The sequence below is a fragment of the Salvelinus namaycush genome, chromosome 37 (genome assembly GCF_016432855.1).
Source record: "Salvelinus namaycush isolate Seneca chromosome 37, SaNama_1.0, whole genome shotgun sequence".
Lineage (NCBI taxonomy): Eukaryota > Metazoa > Chordata > Actinopteri > Salmoniformes > Salmonidae > Salvelinus > Salvelinus namaycush.
Genome location: NC_052343.1, coordinates 10,164,890 through 10,185,857, shown reverse-complemented (window position 1 = coordinate 10,185,857; position 20,968 = coordinate 10,164,890). Strand labels below are relative to the sequence as shown.

General features: G+C 42.1%; 1 protein-coding gene across 2 annotated transcripts in view; it reads right to left on the bottom strand.

Moving 5' to 3' along the window:
* LOC120031400 (sodium channel subunit beta-1-like) overlaps window positions 1–20,351 on the bottom strand; it is a 38,184-nt gene extending 17,833 nt beyond the window's left edge. Inside the window, exons 1-2 of one of the 2 annotated variants that reach the window (XM_038977134.1) lie at window positions 19,756–20,351; window positions 7,144–7,310 (exon numbers count right to left, since the gene is read on the bottom strand). In XM_038977134.1, the coding sequence (XP_038833062.1) occupies window positions 7,144–7,183 (40 nt within the window). In that variant the 5' untranslated portion in view covers window positions 7,184–7,310; window positions 19,756–20,351. The remainder of the gene's footprint in view (window positions 1–7,143; window positions 7,311–19,755) is intronic. The other variant, XM_038977135.1, reaches the window with a different exon arrangement.
* Window positions 20,352–20,968: the final 617 nt, after the last annotated feature.

The window sequence follows — 20,968 nt, the reverse complement described above, 5'->3', positions numbered from 1 at the left end:
TTCCTGCTTGTCCATTTGACAGGCTATGGGTCTATGGGCCTGTGCTGGTCTCTCTAACAGCGAAGATTCCTCAAGGCTGCCAGTCTTTAGATTTGATGTGTTTTTATGTTTTACACTCTTGTCAACAGCAAGGACAAACAAGGCAGGTAGTATACAGTTTAGTCATATTGGGGGAAAATGAGATTGGCCCATTTTGGTCTTCTTGTCTCACTCCCATGTACTTGTCTCATTTTCATCTGCTTGTCCAACTCTCATCTACCTGTCCAACTCTCATCTACCTGTCCAACTCTCATCTACCTGTCCAACTCTCATCTACCTGTCCAACTCTCATCTACCTGTCCAACTCTCATCTACCTGTCCCACTCTCATCTACCTGTCTCACTCTCATCTACCTGTCTCACTCTCATCTACCTGTCTCACTCTCATCTACCTGTCTCACTCTCATCTACCTGTCTCACTCTCATCTACCTGTCCAACTCTCATCTACCTGTCTCACTCTCATCTACCTGTCTCACTCTCATCTACCTGTCTCACTCTCATCTACCTGTCCCACTCTCATCTACCTGTCTCACTCTCATATATCTGTCTCACTCTCATCTACCTGTCTCACTCTCATCTACCTGTCTCACTCTCATCTACCTGTCTCACTCTCATCTAGTTGAAGACCAGACTTCTTTGAGGATTCTGTCTGTCTGTCCTTATCATCACCCATTGTCTGTCTCCCTGTCTGTCCTCTCTCATCTTCTCTCCCTGGATGGGTACAGATGTGCACAGCACGCCAGACCCTGTCTCTCTTTGGTCTGCCCTCACTCGGCCTGTCCAGCAGACAGACAGGCTGCTTTATTTACCCGTTACACAAGTGCTGTTGCATAACACTCATACCTCCACCCCAACCTCTCTCCTCCTCCTCCTCCTCCTCCTCTCTCTCTCTCTCTCTCTCTCTCTTCCTTCTCTCTCCCCCCCTCTCCCTTTTTCTCAAAAACATTTTTTTTCAGCCTGGTCGCATTGTCCTCCATCACTCTGCAGATCTCTTTGTGCACCAACTCTCCATTCTCTCCATCCCTCCATTATTTTGGTGCACTGACATCCTTTTAAGAGATTTAGCTGTAGTGCTGCCAGCGAGGGTAAACTGTGTCCTGAGGGTACTGCTAACGGGGGCAGGTTTAGATGGGGACATGGTGGGCATACTGTGTGTCCTACATTTGGGACAACAAGTGGTGGCAGCGGTTGTTTCGTTTACAGGGGCAGGGTTAGAGGGGGACAGAGTTTGGCTGAGGGAGATAAGCTCCCCCTAAATCTCCCATTTAAGGAAATGCTTCCTTTTTTGTATTCAGAGCCTCAGCATAAACAAAGCATGCGACACGGAAGCAAAAGCGAAAAGCAAAACCACACAGCACGTACTTATACATACATACATAAATACATACAGTATACACTGTACTCTCATAGATTGGACCATGCATCAGAAAACCTTCTCTCTGATTTGTGCTTTCACCACCACTTTGTAATAATAAGGGCCACGTGTGTGTAATTACCAGACGAGACTGAATTCTTCCGCTGTTCTGTTCACTACACACTTCCGTCTGACTGCCATCATTAACTTCTTCTGGCTGCAAGCCCGAGGTCGGTACACTTATGACAACAGCCAGCTCAAGTGCAGGGCGCGAAATTCAAAAGATATTTTTTTTAAAATATTTAACTTTCACACATTAACAAGTCCAATACAGCATATGAAAGGTACACATCTTGTGAATCCAGCCAACATGTCCGATTTTTTAAATGTTTTACAGCGAAAACACCACGTATATTTATGTTAGCTCACCACCAAATACAAAAAAGGACAGACATTTTTCACAGCACAGGTAGCATGCACAAAGCCAACCTAACTAACCAAGAACCAACCAAACTAACCAACAAACAACTTAATCAGATGCCTGTCTTATAACATGTTATTCAATAAATCTATGTTTTGTTCGAAAAATGTGCATATTTCAGGTATAAATCATAGTTTACATTGCAGCTACAATCAGAAATTGCACCGAAAGCAGACAGAATAATTACAGACACCAACGCCAAATACCTAAATACTCATCATAAAACATTTCTGAAAAATACATAGTGTACAGCAAATGAAAGACAGGCATCTTGTGATTCCAGCCAATATTTCCGATTTATTAAGTGTTTTACAGCGAAAACACAATATAGCGTTATATTAGCTTACCACAATAGCCAGAAACACAAGCCATTTCCCAGCAGTAAAAGTTAGCGATCGTGACAAACCAGTAAAAGATATATAATTTTTGACTAACCTTGATATTCTTCATCAGATGACAGTCCTATAACATCAGGTTATACATACATACACTTATGTTTTGTTCGAAAATGTGCATATTTAGAGCTGAAATCAATGGTTATACATTGTGCTAACTTAGCTACTTTTTCCCACAACGTCCGGATTTTTTTCTGACACTTTTTCTGACACACATATTCTGACCAAATAGCTATTCATAAACATAACTAAAAAATACATGTTGTATAGGAAATGATAGATCCATTAGTTCTTAATGAAATCGCCGTGTTAGAATTCTAAAAATAACTTCATTACGACATACAGCTTCGGTATAGCTAGAGTACCCAAAAGCTGGGCGCCGACGACTAGTTCACATGTACGACAGATATATGAAATAGCATCATAAAATGTTTCCTACTTTTGCTGATCTTCCATCAGAATGTTGTACAAGGGGTCCTTTGTTTGGATTTAGAACGGCCTCTTTCCCTCTCGATTTAGCAAGCACACTAGCCAAGTGGCACGAATCTCTCCATGTCAACAAACGGAAGAGAACGGAACACAACAAAACTCCCGAAAAAATTTCAATAATCTGATTAAACTATATTGAAAAAACATACTTTACGATGATATGGTCACATGTATCAAATAAAATCAAAGCCGGAGATATTAGTCGTCCATAACGGCAGCTTATCAGAAGGCAAATCCAGGTTCCTTCTCGCGCCTTCCTGAAAACAGGAAATGGGTGACACGTCATTCCAAGAGCTGTTATTCCACTTCAGACCAAGATAAACACCCCATTTCTTCTCTCACCGCCTCTTGACATCCAGGGGAAGGTGTATGACGTGCATGTATACTAATAGGTATCATGCCCATTTATAGGCAGGACCTAGAAGAGAGCATAGTTTTCAGACTTTCCACTTCCTGGTCAGGAAGTTTGTGCCAAATGAGTTCTGTTTTACTCACAGATATAATTCAAATGGTTTTAGAAACTAGAGAGTGTTTTCTATCCAATAGTAATAATAATATGCATATTGTACGAGCAAGAATTGAGTACGAGGCCGTTTGAAATGGGCACCTTTTATCTGGCTACTCAATACTGCCCCTGCAGCCAAAACAGGTTAAAGTCATTTGTGGTGACGTCAAAATGAGGGGTGGTGTACAAAACAAAGTCATCAGCGATTGGATCATCTCTAACCAATCAGAGTTATATGAGACAGGGTTTGGTGAGCCAACACACTCATCCTGGGCAGATCATATTAGGATTTTTACATTACTGGATGAAATCTGTGCAGCACTTTAATCAAAGCACCAATGTTCTGCATCAAGAAGGGCTCATATCTCTGGACTAACAAGGGCTCATATCTCTGGACTAAGTGCTCAATCAGGTACTTTGGTTCTGTTATGGTTTGATTATGTAGTGATTTCAAAAAAAGATTAAGTAATTTCTAAAGCAGTTTGGTTGGTACAGTATAAGCAGTGGTGGAAGAAGTACCCAATTGTCACACTTGAGTAAAAGTAAAGATACCTTAAGAGAAAATAACTCAAAGTGAAAGTCACCCAGTAAAATCCTACTTGAGAGTAAAAGTCTGAAAGTATTTGCTTTTAAATATACTTAAGTATCAAAAGTAAATGTAATTGCTAAAATATACTTAAGTATTAAAAGTAAATGTATACATCATTTCAAATTCCTTACATGAAACAAACCAGACTCCACCATTTTCTTGTTTTATTAAAATGTACGGATAGCCAGGGGCACGCTCCAACCCTCATACATAATTTACAAACGAAGCATGTGTTTGGTGAGTCTGCCAGATCAGAGGCAGTAGGGATGGCCAGGGATGTTCTCTTGATAAGTGTGTGAATTAGACCATTTCCCTGTCTTGCTAAGCATTCAAAATATAACGAGTAATTTTAGGTGTCAGGGAAAACGTATGGAGTAAAAAAAAACGCCCAAGTATTTTTACTTAAGTAATTTACATCAACGAGTATAAGTATCATGTGCAGTGTTTTTCCTGGTCCAGCATGGACTGTCTATAACAGGGATTCTTATTTTTACAGTAAAACTATATAATAATAATAATATATGTAATTTAGTGTATACGTTTTAATCCAAAGCGATTTGTAGTAGACTATGCATACATTTTAGAATATGTGACCCCAGCAGGAATCGAACAACAACCCTGAGGTTACTAGTGCCACACTCTTACCAAATGAGCCACACAAGACCACCTACAGTAACAGGGGAAGTGACTGGTCTACTGGCCTAAAGGTCTTCTGACTCTGCCCCTTGATCCCTATGAAACAACAGGCTGAATAGCATGGTCAGAGGTCTAACCCGTGTGTTATGATTTTTATGAATAATGACTAAATGATGTATACATTTAACATAGAACTATAACTAACAAAAATCTTACCTGTCACTGTATGATTGTATGACATTTATTAGAATCATAAATCTAAATCCGATGTGTGTAGTTTTAGTCAGAATTAGAACAAGGACTTTTTGTTCTTTTTTAGTATGTAAGCAGGGTGCAAATGTGAAACAAATGATAAGAGGAGCTATCGACCGACAAGCTGTACTACTGTGTTCCTTACAGGACATTCTGTCCCCACCCAGGGAGGGGAGAAACCTTGGGCTTGTAGTAGATTGTATAACAGGTGGCAGGCAATGTATGAGAAGGAGAAGACTTGTGAACTATATTGTCATTGTCTTAGAGGAGGAGGGACAGTTATGACGAAATGAGAGGTATATAAACCAATGTACATGTAAGGATGGGCAGAGCTTTCGTAAATAAACATGCTGACTATGGTAGACTGGCCTCTGTCTGTTTCATTTTAATAAGAACCTTACAAATTCTTAGTAACAGACAGAGTATTTTAATTGAAGTTCAGTTTATGAACATTGAGAACAAAATTCTTTTGACACCGTGTCACTCTGCTCTTGACCCCCAGCCCTGACCTCTCCTTGGGGTTCTGTTTCACGAGATCAATCTTAGCTTTCTTTTCTTGGAAGTTACTGGATGGAATACGAGGCCCCTACTAGGGGCTAGTGATGCATAATAGTTTAGGGTCTTTATTGTTTTTGAGTATATGCTTTCAGCATTATGCTCAGCATGTTGTAGTAACTGAGGGCTGAATCCTAACTTGTATGGATATGTACACACAATAACTCATGTAAATCATGCATTGCTATCAATAAGAGATTGTTTAAGTTATGCACACTGGTCTAAAATGGATTCACCCCTTAACATCCAAACTTTTGTTTCACAGTTTCCAAATATTGTAGTGTCAAACCAGGCAACTGGCTGCGGCCACTCCCAGCATGAGCCCTTGTTGAGGCTGTATTAGTCAGGGCCTGCCTGCACCACTTCCTGATGCATTAGCTGTTTAGAAACAAACAGAGCTAATGGGATCTCTCTCCTCATGTATGCTGTTATGTGATGGAGGGATTTAATAGCTAATGGCTGCCCTGTATTGATGTTGGAATAGACTCCTTCCTTTTAGGGAAAGTTGTGTATGTTTACATCTGACACTGAGGAAAAGAGCCCGTCATGATAAATGCATGGCTGTGATGCTCTTTCTCATGATAAATGATAGCTCCCATTTCACTGGAGAAGAGACTACTTGTTTTGCTGACATAGAAATTGCCTATGAAATGTAACCATGCTTGTTTTGATTGATGTGTTTTGTCTTTTTACTGAATGAGTTAAAATGATCTACCTTGATGTGTCTCCATTGTACAGCACACCCATTGGTGTGATGACTTGGTAGTCATTGTGTTCAGTGGGGCTCTAACGTTCATGAATTGCTTATGAAACCTTGTTTCGTAATCTAAATGGAAACTAAATGTCAATGAATGTGTATTGGAGGCGAAGTCAGGTGCAGGAGAGCAGAGTGAATTGAACAGGTGCACTCTTTATTCCGGTAAACTTGCAAAAAAGCACAAAACAACGTGCCCAAAACACGGAACATAGACAAATGTCTGGCACGTAACAAAATTCCCAATATACAAAGTACACGTAACACAAACAAAATTCCCAATATACAAAGTACACGTAACACAAACAATCTTCCACAAAGACATGATGGGGAACAGAGGAATACATACATGTAGATTGATTGGGGAATGAAAACCAGGTGTGCAGGGAACAAGACAAAACAAATGGATACATGAAAAATGGAGCGGCGATGGCTAGAATGCAGGTGACGTCGACCACCGAACGCCGCCCGAACAAGGAGAGGACCTGACTTTGGCGGAAGTCGTGACACTAAAAGGCCTGCCTTTGTTGCTGAAACAACAGACAAGTCAACCTGCTTAGCTACCTCATTGACTCTCCGTGGGCTCAGAATGAGTGGGGATACTTTTTAAACTCTGCTGGGAGGGATCATTTATTGTGCACTTGCACACTGTCATGGATTTAACAGCGGTGGAAACTCCCGCTAGCCAATGTTAACACTAATCCAATCCTTTGAATCCATGTCGGTGAGTGCGCAAGTGCACAGTTTCATAATTTATTTATTATATTTCTATAGCGGTTTTCATAATCTCAAAGCGCGTCAAAAGCAAAAAACAAACAAGCAATACATCATGAGTAGCCTTTAGTTTAGGGGAAATGCGGAGAATCTAAGGTGTCTCTCAACAATATGTATGTCCCCCTGAAGTGTGCACTCATCCACTACTTCCCACAGATCTAAAAGCACTGCAGTCATGGGCTAGTGGGAGTACCATATTTATTCTACCAGTCATTTCCTTTTAAATCAGTGACGGAAGGTGAACAGGTGCACATTTTGCGAGGAGGAGAGATAATTGGGATATATCCCGCTACTGTCCCTATGGATCCGTGTCTACTCACTGTTGTGAACTCGCTCTCCCCTTTGGGCATAAAGGACCATTCAACAGTGGCCTCGGCGGGCACCTCGCCCCTCATTTTAGAGGAGATACAGCCCAGCTTAAAGCCTTCGTTGACCACTGCGTCAGTGTCAGAGTCCACCTCCACACATGCTCCATGGCATAGAGACGCTGAGGAGAGAGAAAGTACAACAAACATACAGTTAGCCATGGATATTTGGTGCTAGCCATGGATATTTGGCTTTACAGCCCACTGGGCACATTGGGTGAATCAACGTTGTTGACCCAACGTGGAATAGACATTGAATTGGCGTCCGTGCCCAGTGAGAGTACACTCCTCTTTTACAGTGGTCACATCCGTGCAGCACGATAATTTGATCACTATAAACGGTTGGTCAATATAACCACGTTCACTAAAAATGGAGTGCAGTGTACGAGTAAATCTGAAGTAGGCCTGAGAGCCATCATGGGTGAGGATCCTTGTTCATTGATCCATGGCTTGAGAACAGGCTGACACAAGGCCAACGCTCTAGTGATATTGTCTCAATACGTTGCAGGCAAACTGTCTCCTAATGCTTGTCAATTGAATTGGCAGATAATATGATAATGATATGGTAATGATATAATTAAGAGTTTTTGTTTTGCGTGCTTGCTCCTATCGCTCATAGCATGCGTGTCTTTTTTTCAATATCAGAGCATAAATTCTTGCATTTTTATTTATTTCCACTCATAATTTCGATATAGGTTTTGTTGTCGTTTTGGTCAATTCTGTTTTTTTTCTTCATATTCATATAGTCTATTGACGAATTAGCCAAACAAGCTACAATGGCTGAGGGTGACCTGGATGTAGAAATTGAGGGGAAATAAACAGATTGCAGTGAGCGACGCTAGTCTCCTTGCAGCCTGTCTGCGAGGTATATATATAAGTAAGCTACTTGCATATATAGACGCATAAGTCAATATATGCCATCGTGTCACATACTATACATCGGCCGAGAGCAACACACCTGGAACTGCAAGTGTTTCTTTCTCACACTGCACCCTGCAGTTTCCACAAAGGCATCTGCACCTGCATCGCTCTCAACCAATGATCTCGTGCTATTTTCGGCTTTGACCTCTGGCGATGCTTTTTGTTAAACCGTAATGAGATGAGGGGACAGGATACACATTGCACAGGCTGTCAGATGAAAAGGGACTTGAAAATTAACCAACACATAGTTTGGTTGAATTTCATAGTCACCATTCATAATATACTACAGTACCTGATATGCACCAACGTGAGAACTCTCTGAAAGAAATATTGCAACACTGAATTGAGAGAGAGAGAGAGAGAGGAATACTGCAGAGAAAGAGGAAGAAACAGAGGGAGGGTTTGAGGGAAGGAAAGAGGGAGGGAGGAAAGAGAGAGAGAGAGTTAACAGCCATTTCTAAGAGAGGCAGAGGAGGGGACAGGCGTAATGCCTGCTGATTCACTGCAGAGAGAGGGGGAGGAGGAGAGAAAGTTAACATCACAACAGTTTCATCACATCAGCTACTTCCACGGGGGGGGGGGGGGCAGCCCATGTAGACAGACGCGTAGAAAGGGGACTGGGATGGCTAGTTTTGACTGCTCAGAAAGGAAAAGACCTGGAAAGAACACAGACACGAGGACCCATAACACTGTCACATTTCACACTACCACCATATCATCCAGCAAATGAGAGAGTCGGAAGGGGTTTGGGGGAGGTCACAAGACAGGAGATAATGCTGACGCACCATTGCTACAAGACAGCAAAGGAGGGAGAGGGAGAGTGGTGAAAACTGACAGTGTAATTATAGAGTACACAAACGGTGGCAGGCCGTTGTTTGAAGAGGTGTGAAGAGAAGAGAGGAGAGGAGAGAAGAGAGGCACAGTGGGGAGGAGTGGATGCTGCTGCCGGCTGTTCATAGTAGAGACAGCGAGAGGAGAGGGCAGGAGAGGAACAGAACATGCAGAGTGGGTAAACTCATCCAAACAAAGTGCAGACTCCGTGACCTACAGTTGAAGTCGGAAGTTTACATACACCTTTGCCAAATACATTTAAACTCAGTTTTTCACAATTCCTGACATTTAATCCTAGTAAAAATTGTCTAAGGTCAGTTACGATCACCACTTTATTTTAAGAATGTGAAATGTCAGAATAATAGTAGAGAGTGATTTATTTCAGCTTTTATTTCTTTCATCACAATCCCAGTGTGTCAGAAGTTTACATACACTCAATTAGTATTTGGTAGCATTGCCTTTAAATTGTTTAACTTGGGTTAAACGTTTTGGGTAGCCTTCCACAAGCTTCCCACAATAAGTTGGGTGAATTGTCCCATTCCTCCTGACAGAGCTGATGTAAGTCAGGTTGGTAGGCCTCCTTGCTCGCACACGCTTTTTCAGTTCTGCCCACAAATGTTTTATAGGCTTGAGGTCAGGGCTTTGTGATGGCCACTCCAATACCTTGACTTTGTTGTCCTTCAGCCATTTTGCCACAACTTTGGAAGTATGCTTGGGGTCATTGTCCATTTGGACAACTCATGTCTTGAGATGTTGCTTCAATATATCCACATAATTTCCCCTCCTCATGATGCCATCTATTTTGTGAAGTGGACCAGTCCCTCCTGCAGCAAAGCACCCCCACAACATGATGCTGCCACCCCTGGGCTTCACAGTTGGGATGGTGTTCTTCGGCTTGCAAGCCTCCCCCTTTTTCCTCCAAACATAACAATGGTCATTATGGCCAAACAGTTCTATTTTTGTTTCATCAGACCAGAGGACATTTCTCCAAAAAGTACAATCTTTGTCCTCATGTGCAGTTGCAAACCGTAGTCTGTCTTTTTTATGGCGGTTTTGGAGCAGTGGCTTCTTCCTTGCTGAGCGGCCTTTCAGGTTATGTCGATATAGGACTCATTTTACTGTGGATATAGATACTTTTGTACCTGTTTCCTCCAGCATCTTCACAAGGTACTTTGCTGTTGTTCTGGGATTGATTTGCACTTTTTGCACCAAAGTACGTTCATCTCTAGGAGACAGAACACGTCTCCTTCCTGAGCGGTATGATGGCTGCGTGGTCCCATGGTGTTATACTTGCGTACTATTGTTTGTACAGATGAACGTGATTCATTTGATTTCATTTGATTTTCCCATGATGTCAAGCAAAGAGGCACTGAGTTTGAAGGTAAACCTTGAAATACATCCACAGATACACCTCCAGTTGACTCAAATGATGCCTATTAGCCTATCAGAAGCTTCTAAAGCCATGACATCGTTTTCTGGAATTTTCCTCTGTTTAAAGGCACAGTCAATTTAGTGTATGTAAACTTCTGACCCACTGGAATTGTGAGTTATAAGTGAAATAATCTGTCTGTAACAATTGTTGGAAAAATTACTTGTGTCATGCACAAAGTGATGTCCTAACCGACTTGCCAAAACTATAGTTTGTTAACAAGAAATTTGTGGAGTGGTTGAAAAACACGTTTTAATGACTCCAACCTAAGTGTATGTAAACTTACGACTTCAACTGTATCATCAACCTTCTGCAAACTCATTTCCGGTAATGTGACAGACACAGAGCACAATATCCAAATCCGTTGCGTAATCTGTTGACGGTTGGGCAGAGATTTGCCTTATGCAACTAATATTCCAGAAACTGCAGATTAGATTAGGAGAGGAGCCAGTGCGGGGCGATTAGCCGTTGATATCAATTTACTGAATGCCCTCAGTCTGAATGCAACAATACAAAATGGTGAGTTATAGTTCCTGAAAAGGCTGTCTGTCTGTCAGTCCCTACAGATTGATGTTGATGAGTCAACTGTTAGGAACGGAAGGGATTACAAGAGGATGGATGGAGGTCATTCTCTGAGCCAGAGAGGAGATAGAAGGAAAAAGCAGAGAGAACATACAAAAGAGAGTGATTTACAGTAGAGTGAAGGAGGGAGAGAGAGAAATAGAGAGAATGAAAGAGGGATCTATAGAGCGAAGGAAAGAGGGAGAGAGACAGAAGGGAAGCAGATCACGTCAGTTTCCATGACAAGGTTACCACCCATTTACAGTGGCGACACACCCTCGACCTGGGGAAATAGCACACATCCATGACATGTCCCAAGAAAGGAACTTTCCATAGGAACAAACACATGTAATGTACTGTTTGTTGCATTCTTTTTCTCAGAGAAAATGACACATCTAGACCGACATCGCTGGCAGCTAGTGAAGTGACTGCATTTGAGGATGCATGAAGAATTCTTTGATCTGTGTTGAAAATGGCCTATTGACACTCCCCTAGGCTTTTTCTATCTTTGAATTAGAATCTCCAGGGAAGGTGTTGTGTCCATAGTACTGTACATTGAAGTGTGGTCTGGGGACTTATATCAGTTCAGGGAAAGAGAGCATGTCACATGCCCTAAAAGACACATCTATAGAAACACCGTCCTGCCTTTAAATGCTCAAAAGGCAGCATCATGTCGATTGGGACACAGCCTACAGTGTTTGTTGTCTAATATCTATCTAGTAGGGCCATTTATCCAACTTCGAAACAGACTAAAGTATATTGATGAACTAAATGCTCTCCCGTAAATCACTACCTCCCTGCTTAATGGATACCAAACCTACTAGTGATCAGTTATCCTTGTCTGCCCTTGCTCAACTCCATATCTCTCTCGTGCTGCCTATCTCACTCTGTCTCTGTCACGCACGCACGCACACACACACGCACGCACCCACCCACGCACTCTCAGATGTAATCTGAGTGAGAAGGCATTGTCGTGAGACACCGATCAGGAAATCACTTTGGAGCACTATCCTCCCCTCTCCCTGTCTCCAATACTCTGGCTGTGCGTGTGTGTGTGTGGAGGTTTTTGTGTGTGTGAACTGCTTCAACCTGAGGCTGAACTGCTTTGACTCATGGGCAGACACAGAGAGAGAGGGAAAGAGGGAGAGAAGCCGCCATGTACCCGCTAACGGAGGACCCCGCATCAGTGGTGCCTGCCTGTCTAGACTGACAAGGAACAGAGCGCCAAGAATAGAGGCTCTATGACCAACAGTCAGTTTATCTATCAAATGTATGGCTACCACTGCAGATGACCCTGGGCATGTTAGTGTGTTTGTCTTGTTACATCAGTAGACTTTAAACCAGTATATTTCAGTCCACATGAACAATAAAAGACCAACTATGCATACTTTTCTTACATTTTTATGTATAACTTCTTTAATATTTTTTTAGAGTACTGTTTAATCAGTGAGTACATTACAGGTACAAACTCTAGGCCATTATACTAGCTACAGTCAAGTAAAACATACTTAAGAACCTGCAGAGCACATGAAGTGTGTGTGCGTACGTGCGTGTAATTAGAACATTTAGTCATGGTCCAGATTACCAGATTAAACGGATAGATTACACCTTCCATCAAATTTACAGATTTGAATAATAGATTTTATTTTGAGGCTATTCTGAACACCTAGGAGAAGCTTGAACCAGATCACAACTGCAAGAATATGAATGTTCTTATCAGTGCAATGGCTGCTGCATTTCCATTTACAGTCTTCCTTCCCCAGATGTTAGCACACACAATTTGAGTCCATCAATCAGGAAAGCCTTTGGGAGGGCTATTTGAAATGGGCAAGTGAAGAAATTACATTGATCTTAGTTGAAGCTATGAACTATTGAGTTGATCTCATCTCCAAAGTGCTTGAGATGTTTGGAGAGGCTTGCCACTTCCAGTATTCCATTAACCATTAACCTCATCCTCTAGCAATTCCTGCTTGTCCATTTGACAGGCTATGGGTCTATGGGCCTGTGCTGGTCTCTCTAACAGCGAAGATTCCTCAAGGCTGCCAGTCTTTAGATTTGATGTGTTTTTATGTTTTACACTCTTGTCAACAGCAAGGACAAACAAGGCAGGTAGTATACAGTTTAGTCATATTGGGGGAAAATGAGATTGGCCCATTTTGGTCTTCTTGTCTCACTCCCATGTACTTGTCTCATTTTCATCTGCTTGTCCAACTCTCATCTACCTGTCCAACTCTCATCTACCTATCCAACTCTCATCTACCTGTCCAACTCTCATCTACCTGTCCAACTCTCATCTACCTGTCCAACTCTCATCTACCTGTCCCACTCTCATCTACCTGTCTCACTCTCATCTACCTGTCTCACTCTCATCTACCTGTCTCACTCTCATCTACCTGTCTCACTCTCATCTACCTGTCTCACTCTCATCTACCTGTCCAACTCTCATCTACCTGTCTCACTCTCATCTACCTGTCTCACTCTCATCTACCTGTCTCACTCTCATCTACCTGTCCCACTCTCATCTACCTGTCTCACTCTCATATATCTGTCTCACTCTCATCTACCTGTCTCACTCTCATCTACCTGTCTCACTCTCATCTACCTGTCTCACTCTCATCTAGTTGAAGACCAGACTTCTTTGAGGATTCTGTCTGTCTGTCCTTATCATCACCCATTGTCTGTCTCCCTGTCTGTCCTCTCTCATCTTCTCTCCCTGGATGGGTACAGATGTGCACAGCACGCCAGACCCTGTCTCTCTTTGGTCTGCCCTCACTCGGCCTGTCCAGCAGACAGACAGGCTGCTTTATTTACCCGTTACACAAGTGCTGTTGCATAACACTCATACCTCCACCCCAACCTCTCTCCTCCTCCTCCTCCTCCTCCTCCTCTCTCTCTCTCTCTCTCTCTCTCTCTCTCTTCCTTCTCTCTCCCCCCCTCTCCCTTTTTCTCAAAAACATTTTTTTTCAGCCTGGTCGCATTGTCCTCCATCACTCTGCAGATCTCTTTGTGCACCAACTCTCCATTCTCTCCATCCCTCCATTATTTTGGTGCACTGACATCCTTTTAAGAGATTTAGCTGTAGTGCTGCCAGCGAGGGTAAACTGTGTCCTGAGGGTACTGCTAACGGGGGCAGGTTTAGATGGGGACATGGTGGGCATACTGTGTGTCCTACATTTGGGACAACAAGTGGTGGCAGCGGTTGTTTCGTTTACAGGGGCAGGGTTAGAGGGGGACAGAGTTTGGCTGAGGGAGATAAGCTCCCCCTAAATCTCCCATTTAAGGAAATGCTTCCTTTTTTGTATTCAGAGCCTCAGCATAAACAAAGCATGCGACACGGAAGCAAAAGCGAAAAGCAAAACCACACAGCACGTACTTATACATACATACATAAATACATACAGTATACACTGTACTCTCATAGATTGGACCATGCATCAGAAAACCTTCTCTCTGATTTGTGTTTTCACCACCACTTTGTAATAATAAGGGCCACGTGTGTGTAATTACCAGACGAGACTGAATTCTTCCGCTGTTCTGTTCACTACACACTTCCGTCTGACTGCCATCATTAACTTCTTCTGGCTGCAAGCCCGAGGTCGGTACACTTATGACAACAGCCAGCTCAAGTGCAGGGCGCGAAATTCAAAAGATATATTTTTTAAAATATTTAACTTTCACACATTAACAAGTCCAATACAGCATATGAAAGGTACACATCTTGTGAATCCAGCCAACATGTCCGATTTTTTTAAATGTTTTACAGCGAAAACACCACGTATATTTATGTTAGCTCACCACCAAATACAAAAAAGGACAGACATTTTTCACAGCACAGGTAGCATGCACAAAGCCAACCTAACTAACCAAGAACCAACCAAACTAACCAACAAACAACTTAATCAGATGCCTGTCTTATAACATGTTATTCAATAAATCTATGTTTTGTTCGAAAAATGTGCATATTTCAGGTATAAATCATAGTTTACATTGCAGCTACAATCAGAAATTGCACCGAAAGCAGACAGAATAATTACAGACACCAACGCCAAATACCTAAATACTCATCATAAAACATTTCTGAAAAATACATAGTGTACAGCAAATGAAAGACAGGCATCTTGTGATTCCAGCCAATATTTCCGATTTATTAAGTGTTTTACAGCGAAAACACAATATAGCGTTATATTAGCTTACCACAATAGCCAGAAACACAAGCCATTTCCCAGCAGTAAAAGTTAGCGATCGTGACAAACCAGTAAAAGATATATAATTTTTGACTAACCTTGATATTCTTCATCAGATGACAGTCCTATAACATCAGGTTATACATACATACACTTATGTTTTGTTCGAAAATGTGCATATTTAGAGCTGAAATCAATGGTTATACATTGTGCTAACTTAGCTACTTTTTCCCACAACGTCCGGATTTTTTTCTGACACTTTTTCTGACACACATATTCTGACCAAATAGCTATTCATAAACATAACTAAAAAATACATGTTGTATAGGAAATGATAGATCCATTAGTTCTTAATGAAATCGCCGTGTTAGAATTCTAAAAATAACTTCATTACGACATACAGCTTCGGTATAGCTAGAGTACCCAAAAGCTGGGCGCCGACGACTAGTTCACATGTACGACAGATATATGAAATAGCATCATAAAATGTTTCCTACTTTTGCTGATCTTCCATCAGAATGTTGTACAAGGGGTCCTTTGTTTGGATTTAGAACGGCCTCTTTCCCTCTCGATTTAGCAAGCACACTAGCCAAGTGGCACGAATCTCTCCATGTCAACAAACGGAAGAGAACGGAACACAACAAAACTCCCGAAAAAATTTCAATAATCTGATTAAACTATATTGAAAAAACATACTTTACGATGATATGGTCACATGTATCAAATAAAATCAAAGCCGGAGATATTAGTCGTCCATAACGGCAGCTTATCAGAAGGCAAATCCAGGTTCCTTCTCGCGCCTTCCTGAAAACAGGAAATGGGTGACACGTCATTCCAAGAGCTGTTATTCCACTTCAGACCAAGATAAACACCCCATTTCTTCTCTCACCGCCTCTTGACATCCAGGGGAAGGTGTATGACGTGCATGTATACTAATAGGTATCATGCCCATTTATAGGCAGGACCTAGAAGAGAGCATAGTTTTCAGACTTTCCACTTCCTGGTCAGGAAGTTTGTGCCAAATGAGTTCTGTTTTACTCACAGATATAATTCAAATGGTTTTAGAAACTAGAGAGTGTTTTCTATCCAATAGTAATAATAATATGCATATTGTACGAGCAAGAATTGAGTACGAGGCCGTTTGAAATGGGCACCTTTTATCTGGCTACTCAATACTGCCCCTGCAGCCAAAACAGGTTAAAGTCATTTGTGGTGACGTCAAAATGAGGGGTGGTGTACAAAACAAAGTCATCAGCGATTGGATCATCTCTAACCAATCAGAGTAACAAAGCCAATGACCAATTTTCCAAATGCTGCTTTTCCCACATGTGTTCTGGCTCTCGCCCAACCCATCGGTTTCTGGGACCAATCAGAATGGTAAGAATTCATTAGCGTTCTATAAATCGTCTGGGAGGTACTCAGATCCAGAATAATTGCGGAGAAGAAATTAATGTCCGTGGGCGTGGTGTAGCGTTTGGCCGGAGCAAGGAGTTTGGGTAGCCAGGCAATGTGTGTACATCCATTCAAATAGAAACATTCAGGTTTTTCACATAGGGCCGGGATAATGAACTAGATAATGCATGGTGACAAATTTTTTTCTTCAGCAAATGGTTGAGGGACCGGAACGTTATTACAAATAATTTGAAGATGGCAAATTGACTGCAAGAAGCCCAAACAGATACACTACATTGGACTAGTAACCGAAAGGTTACAAGTTCGAATCCCCGAGCTGACAAGGTACAAATCTGTCGTTCTGCCCCTGAACAAGGCAGTTAACCCACTGTTCCTAGGCCGTCATTGAAAATAAGAATTTGTTCTTAACTGACTTGCCTAGTTAAATAAAGGTTAAAAAACATGTGGACACCTGCACGATGAACATCTCGTTCCAAAACCATCAGCATTAATATGGAGTTGGTCTGCCCTTAGGTGCTACAACTCCACTTTTCTGGGCTGGCTTTCCACTAGATGTTGGAACATTGCTGCGGGGACTTGCTTCCATTCAGCCACAAGTGTGAGGTCGAGCACTGATGTTGGGCAATTAGACCTGGCTCGCAGTCAGCATTCCAATTCAATTCGTGCGATGGAGTTGAGGTCAGGGCTCTTTGCAGGTCGGTCAAGTTCTTCAACACCGATCTCGACAAACCATTTCTGTATGGCTCTTGCTTCGTACACGGGGGCATTGTCATGCTGAAACAGGAAAGGGCACTCCCCAAACTCGGACTGCCAGATGGTGAAGCTTGATTCACTCCAGAGAACGTGTTTCCAGAGTCCAATGAAGACGAACTTTATACCACTCCAGCCGATGCTTGGCGTTGCGCATGGTGATCTTAGGCAGCTGCTCGGCCATGGAAACCCATTTCATGAAGCTTCCGACGAACAGTTCTTGTGCTGACGTTGCTTCCAGAGGCAGTTTGGAACTCTGTAGTTGCAACCGAGGATAGGCGATTTTTACGTGCAGCGCACCTCAGCACTCGTTCTGTGAGCTTGTGTGGCTTACCACTTCCTCTTCTCTTCAGCTCTAGCAGATCATACATTTGACAAACTGACTTGTTGGAAAGTTGGCATCCTATGACGGTGCCACGTTGAAAGTCACTGAGCTCTTTAGTAAGGCCATTCTACTGTCAATGTTTGTTTATGGGGATTGCATGGCTGTGTGCTCAATTTTATATACAGTTGAAGTTTACATACACCTTAGCCAAATACATTTAAACTCAGTTTTTCATAATTCCTGACATTTAATCCTAGTAAAAATTCCCTGTCTTAGGTCAGTTAGGATCACCATTTTGTTTTAAGAATGTGAAATGTTAGAATAATAGTAGAGAGGACAATTTATTTCAGCTTTTATTTCTTTCATCACATTCCCAGTGGGTCAGTTTACATACACCCAATTAGTATTTGGTAGCATTGTCAAATGTTTTGGGTAGCCTTCCACAAGCTTCCCAGAATAAGTTGGGTGAATTTTGTCCCATTCCTCCTGACAGAGCTGGTGTAACTGAGTCAGGTTTGTAGGTCTCCTTGCTCGCACACGCTTTTTCAGTTCTGCCCACAAATTTTCTATGGGACTGAGGTCAGGGCTTTGTGATGGCCACTCCATACCTTGAGGTCATGTCGATATAGGATTCGTTTTATTGTGGATATAGATACTTTTGTACCTGTTTCCTCCAGCATCTTCACAAGGTCCTTTGCTGTTGTTCTGGGATTGATTTGCACTTTTCGCACCAAAGTACTTTAATCTCTAGTAGACAGAACACGTCTCCTTCCTGAGTGGTTTGACGGCTGCGTGGTCCCGTGGTGTTTATACTTGCGTACTATTGCTTGTACAGATGAAGGTGGTACCTTCAGGCGTTTGGAAATTGCTCCCAAGGATGAACCAGACTTGTGGAGGTCTACAATTTCTTTTTGAGGTCTTGGCTGAATTCTTTTGATTTTCCCATGATGTCAAGCAAAGAGGCACTAAGTTTGAAGGTAGGCCTTGAAATACATCCACAGGTACACCTCCAATATGCTCAAATGATGTCAATTAGCCTATCAAAAGCTTCTAAAGCCATGACATAATTTTTCTGGAATTTTCCAAGCTGTTTAAAGGCACAGTCAATTTAGTGTATGTAAACATCTGACCCACTGGAATTGTGATACAGTGAATTATAAGTGAAATAATCTGTCTGTAAACAATTGTTGGAAAAATTACTTGTGTCATGCCTAAAATAGATGTTCTTACCGACTTGCCAAAACTATAGTTTGTTAACAAGAAATGGGTGGAGTGGTTGAAAAATGAGTTTTAATGACTCCAACCTGAGTGTATGTAAACTTCCGACTGTCAGCAATGGGTGTGGCATAACTTTGTTTATGAAATAAATTAAATAAGTATGTAATTGTTGTGTCATTTGTTCTTTCAGGTTCCCTATATTTAATATTAGGTTTTGGTCGAAGATCTGATAACATTCACTATCAAAAATATGCAAAAGGAGAGAAAATTTGAAAGGGAGCAAATACTATTTCACAGCACTGTACATGTAATATGGATTCAGAACGCATTATGTGCATACTGTAATAGATGTGTTGTATGCAAACCATAGTGAAGCACACCTCACAGTACAGTCCATTCTGTTTTCCATGATGCTACGGGGGTAGACACAGCGGGTTTGTGTGACAGATTAAGCAACAGTGAGTACAGGTACTAATCTACACTGTTCTAGACTGTTCCATACTGCCGCTAATGAGCCCTCAATTTTAACTCCAACGCATGGCCTCATCTCATCTCGTTATTCGCTCTGAAAACAAGTACAGCTGGTTTAGGCTTTTAGTGAGCAATCTGGCAAAATGAGGGTCTCACACACACAGGTCTTGTTTTTTTGCAGTCAATGGGAAGGAACACTTGGTTAAACAGTGCACAGGACATTCAATATACTGTATCTCTATTATTTAACAATCAGTGTTACAATAACAGTCAGAGTCCCTGTAACTAAGGCTAAACCAACAAATATTCACACACCCTTCTCCTCTCAAAAGCTGACCATGTACACAGCACGGCCACTCTGATCATCCCACAGTACTGGGCCTCTATGCTTATTGGCCCCTATAAGAGCAGACAAAGAGTGAAGACTGGACTGTGGCCGTGACAACCACCCACTGCCCACTCACCTTGCAGGACCCACAGCGCCAGCGGGACCAGCAGCAGCTGAACTGCAGACATCCTGGCAGAGGGAAGGGCGACGGCTCTCACCGGTGCCAACCCACAAGCACTCTCACACACACACCCCACAGACACCACAGACAGGGAAAGACAAAGAAAGACCATAGGTCTTCGTCTATTAGCAGCTACTCCAAGTCTTCAAAAGGTCTTCAAAAGGTCTTCACTCTCTCACTCCAGTGAGGATGAGTAAAAAAAACTCAAGACAAAAGTAACAGAACACAACTGGAGCGTCCCAACCAGTCTGGGAGAGGAGATCTGAGGCAGGACCTCTTCTGGTGAGGCGCAGTCATAGTAACTTTTTTTGTCCTCTTCTTCAGCTGGTGCTCGGCCTGGGGGGCATCCCTCTGTGGGGGGAGGGGGGTGGCCAGGTGAGGAGGTCAGCTCTAGGCTGCGTCCTTGTCAGTGCCCCTTTAGTGTCAGGAATATACAGCCTCCTCCTTACCTCACCGGCCTCCGTACTAAATCAGACTCGTGCCTGTCCAGCCTGTACAGAGTCCACAGTCTCCACACCACCGTATTTAATGATCAATAAATAATGCCCTGCGCCTCAGGTTTCAGTAACCCTGGGTGTTCGTTTAAAGCTTTTGTTCAACTATTTATAATCTGGACGAGTTGGTTGGCAATGTGACTGGGTGCACACAGAAAAAGCAACGTGTTAAATGGACTAGCAGCTGATATGATTAATGATTCTTTGTGATTAGATTTTTCAGGAAGACATGTTGAGTTTAGGCTCAGAAAGTAGATGACAACATTAGTGTGTCTGATGGAATTTGTGCATATCATGGAAGACAGATTATTGTGTAATGAGTTTAAGTAATGTAATGCAATATTCAACGTAAAAAAAGTGTTACATTTGCAAAAATAACGACGCAGGTCCATCAACAAATCGTTCCACAACACTTATGATAATTGATGTTTTACATTTATATTTTAGTCATTCAGCAGATGCGCTTATCCAGAGCACTTGCAGTATGCCTAATTAGTGCATACATTGTTGTTCTTGTTCATACCAATAAACCGGTGCATGTTTTTATTATTATTGTTTTGTTGTTGGTAACACTAGTCCCTACAGGTCGGGATAACAGGTCATTCAATAGACAACAATTAAGAGGGATTGTGGCCAAGAAGGCATGTAGAAATAACTTTGCAGCAGCCCTATTG